The following is a 3,455-nucleotide window of genomic DNA, read 5'->3' as shown; positions in this document are numbered from 1 at the left end:
AAAAACTAAAAAAAAGAAACTCCGACCCAACTTCCCACTCTCCTAAAGTGGTCCCTCATTCCCATCTTGGCCTGAAAAGACCTGGGCCAGACAGCTGTCCCCCTCTCCCCATCCCCCACCCCAGCCCAGCCTGCTCTAAGGAGCTGGCAGAACTGGAGGTGACAGATGGGCCCCTCTTGGCCTGTGTCCCAGCTCCCTGCAGCCAGATGGAGAGGCGGCTGCTTGCTTCCCCACCCCCACCAGAGAGCCCCCGAGACCTCCCCCGCCGTCTTCCAGGGTGAGGGGAAGCTGGAGCTCCAAACTTTTGATCCTCCATTGGAGTGTCTCACATCTTTCCATCTGGGGTGAACGCTCAAGAGGCCCAAGGACTCCTCTGTGGTCTGGCCTAGGCTTCCATCCTGCATCCCTTTGCTGGCGGGGGGAAGGTCTGGTTTGTCCTGCTTGGGGAAGGGGAAACATCAGAGTTGCTCTGGAGTTTGAGGCTAGTCCCCCACCCCAGAAGAGAACTGTTGTCTCTGATAAAGGTTTTGAAGTGAATAAAGTTTTAAAAGCCAGTCCTGTGGTTCATCCCTACTGGGGCTTCCCACTCCAGCTGGTCTGGGTCTAGGGGCTAGTTGGGCACAGGAGATGGGGGAATGCCATGAAAGGGGCAGAGGGGTCTGTCTGCCTCTGCAGATTGTGGCTCCTAGTGTACCCCGCCCCCACCACCAAGCTGTGTTATTCCCAGGCAGTGGGCCCCAGCCTTGGAAGGGCTGCTGCTCTTTCCACCCCCCCATCATCACCACAGTCTGTTTTGGCTACACTTCCCCCCTGGTAATTGGCTAATTACTGGAGATTAATGTTGGTAAACAGAAGCCTTCTTCTCCTCTGCCATCTGCTCCTCCATTATTTCCCCATTGTGCCCCGCCCCCTTTTCCCCCTGAAGCCCAAGTTGGTCAGCATGGTCTTGAGTCCCCTGAGTGAGCAGAGCCAGGGAAGGGTGGGGGATTCCCTGGCTCCAGGTGTTGGAGAAGGAACCAATGTGCCCAGGGAGGGGTGTGATAAGAGAGGACATAGCTCTTCAGGGGTGGGGCAAGTTTTATTGGGAAAGAACCCAGCTCAGGAGTCGGGTGTTTCAGAGTCTGCTGGATCCTGGGCCGCAGCAGCGGCCATCGCAGCAGCTCGTGCCTCCTTCTTCTTTCTTTGTTTCTCCTCCTTGAGGCGCTTGCGATGCTGCTTCTCCAAGTCCTGCAGCAGCTCCTGGAAGCGGGCACTCCTCGGGTCCACGTGGTATCCCAGGCGCTCCTGGGCCTCCGCCTGCAGCCGGGCCCTCCGCTCCTTGTCTGCTTGCGCCTTCTCCCTGCGTGCCTGCTGCTGCCGCCGCCAGTTCTCAATCATCTGTGGCATCTTGGCCATGCACTCTTCAATGAGCTGTTCCCTGCCGGTGAAGGAGGGTGGTTGGTGAGGGCAGCCCCACCCAGCCAGAGCAGTACCCATCCACCCACCTCCCACCCCCAAGCCTTTGCCCACATCCTGCCTCTTCCAGCTCCCCTATATTTCAAGATGAAAGATTGGGAAGGCTTATGGTGGTCATTAAAACTGTCAAGAAAAGTCCTTGACAAGTGAAGCAAGAGGCAGGAGAGAGGAACTAGTGTGAAAGTGACAGTGTTAGTCACTCAGTTGTGTCTGACTCTCTCAGACTCCATGGACTAGCTGCCAGCTCCTCTGTCCATGGAATTCTCCAGGCAAGAATGCTGGAGTGAGTAACTATTTTCTTCTCCAGGGGATCTTCCCAACCCAGGGATCAAACCCCGGTCTCCTGCATTGCAGATTCTTTACCATCTGAACCGCCAAGGAAATAAATATGTATTTAACCTTGAGCAAGCCCCAGTCACTCTAGGAGCAGACCCCAAGTCAACCCAGCATTTCCCTGAGCTGTCTCCTGAGCCATCCAAGTGCCACGTGTTATTCCCATAGCACATTCCTTCATCCTACAGACATCAATGAGTACCCACTCTATGCCAGGCCCACTTCTAGATACAGGAGTGGAGGCAAGAAATGAATCGGACCTTTCCCTCCAATAGGTGGTAGGTGTGAGTCACTGTTCCATTTTAAGGATTAGCAACATGAAACTGAAAGCCCCATGGTAGGGTCAGCCAGCTGGGATAACTGGGTTTATTTGACATAGGTTCACATCCCAGCTCTGTTCGTTCACTGGGCAACTGGACACGTGACTTCACCCTCCTTGGCCTCAGTTTCCTATCTCTCAAATAAGGGTGATTCCCTCTTCCTCTTAGAGCTGCTGTGAGGACAAGAACAGTAAACACCAGGAACACACTCGCCTGCCTTCGCTGCCCCCTCTCTTCAGTAAGTGGCACAATCAATATCTTCGCTTTTGCTTCCATTCTTCCCTCTAAGTCCTTCAGACCTGCCTCCCAAGTCCGATCTGTACCCTTGATCCCATGCTCCATTACCTCTCACACCTCCCCAGCCACACTAATGTCCAGGCTGTTTCTTAAAGCACATACCTACCTCAGGGCGTTTGCACCAGCTGTTCCCTTTACCAAGAACATTCTCCCTAAGATCTTTACATAGCTACCGCTGATCATTCATCTCTCTCTTAAGTTGCTCAGTCATGTCCAACTCTTTGTGACTCCATGGACTATACAGTCCATGGAATTCTCCAGGCCTGAATATGGGAGTGGGTAGCCTTTCCCTTCTCCAGGGGATCTTCCCAACCCAGGGACCGAACCTAGGTCTCCCGCATTGCAGGTGGATTCTTTACCAGCTGAGCCACAAGGGAAGCCCAACAGGTCTCTGCTTAAACATTTTAAATGTCAAGTTTTCGGACAAGCCTGAGGCCTACCAGGGCGAAGTCACCCTCAGGCCTGCAGGCTCCACCCAATTTTATCTTCCTAATGACTCTGGGTCACCATTTGAAATTCATTTTGTTCCCCACTATGCCCTCAGCACCCGGGACATAGCCTTGCTCAGAGTAGGCGCTATGTAAAGATTTGTTGACCGATGACTAAATGAACTTAGCCAGAAGTCTTTTCGCATCTAGGTGAGCGTGCACGTAAATACTGCATGCAAACCGCCCGATGGAGTAAGCACTGTTGATGCACAGTTCACCGTCGGCCCTCAGTCCCGCTCCCGCCCGACTGCACGCACGCACCTGGCTTGTCGCTTCTGCTCTTCGGCCAGCTGCTGCACCCGCAGCGATTCCTGCATGACCGCCAGGCTCGGGTACCATTCTCGCTCCTCAGCCTCCAGCTCGAGCAGCTGTTCCCGCGACGGCCACAGAGAACCGGGGTCAACACCGGAGGCGGTGCCATGCCGCGCGAACTGCTTAGCTGCGTAGCGCGGCCCCAGCTGCCAGCGCGGGGTCAGTGGGTCATCCGGGTCGGGCCACCAGGGCTCCCGTGACCGGCGCGGAGGCGGCGGCGCTCGGTAGCCGCGGGAGCCCGGGCCCAGGG

General features: G+C 55.3%; 2 protein-coding genes across 2 annotated transcripts in view; one reads left to right on the top strand and one right to left on the bottom strand.

Moving 5' to 3' along the window:
- RAD23A (RAD23 homolog A (S. cerevisiae)) overlaps positions 1–281 on the top strand; it is a 5,807-nt gene extending 5,526 nt beyond the window's left edge. Inside the window, exon 9 of the mRNA XM_010855529.1 lies at positions 130–281. Within this exon, the coding sequence (XP_010853831.1) occupies positions 130–281 (152 nt within the window). The remainder of the gene's footprint in view (positions 1–129) is intronic.
- A 778-nt stretch (positions 282–1,059) lies between these two features.
- GADD45GIP1 (growth arrest and DNA-damage-inducible, gamma interacting protein 1) overlaps positions 1,060–3,455 on the bottom strand; it is a 2,570-nt gene continuing 174 nt past the window's right edge. The window contains exons 2-3 of the mRNA XM_010855455.1: positions 3,155–3,455; positions 1,060–1,417 (exon numbers count right to left, since the gene is read on the bottom strand). Coding sequence (XP_010853757.1) covers positions 1,099–1,417; positions 3,155–3,455 — 620 coding nt within the window. The 3' untranslated portion in view covers positions 1,060–1,098. The remainder of the gene's footprint in view (positions 1,418–3,154) is intronic.

This window comes from Bison bison, unplaced genomic scaffold, assembly GCF_000754665.1.
Source record: "Bison bison bison isolate TAMUID 2011002044 unplaced genomic scaffold, Bison_UMD1.0 scf7180017864365, whole genome shotgun sequence".
NCBI classification, from domain to species: Eukaryota; Metazoa; Chordata; class Mammalia; order Artiodactyla; family Bovidae; genus Bison; species Bison bison.
This window is presented reverse-complemented; position numbering and strand designations above follow the sequence as displayed.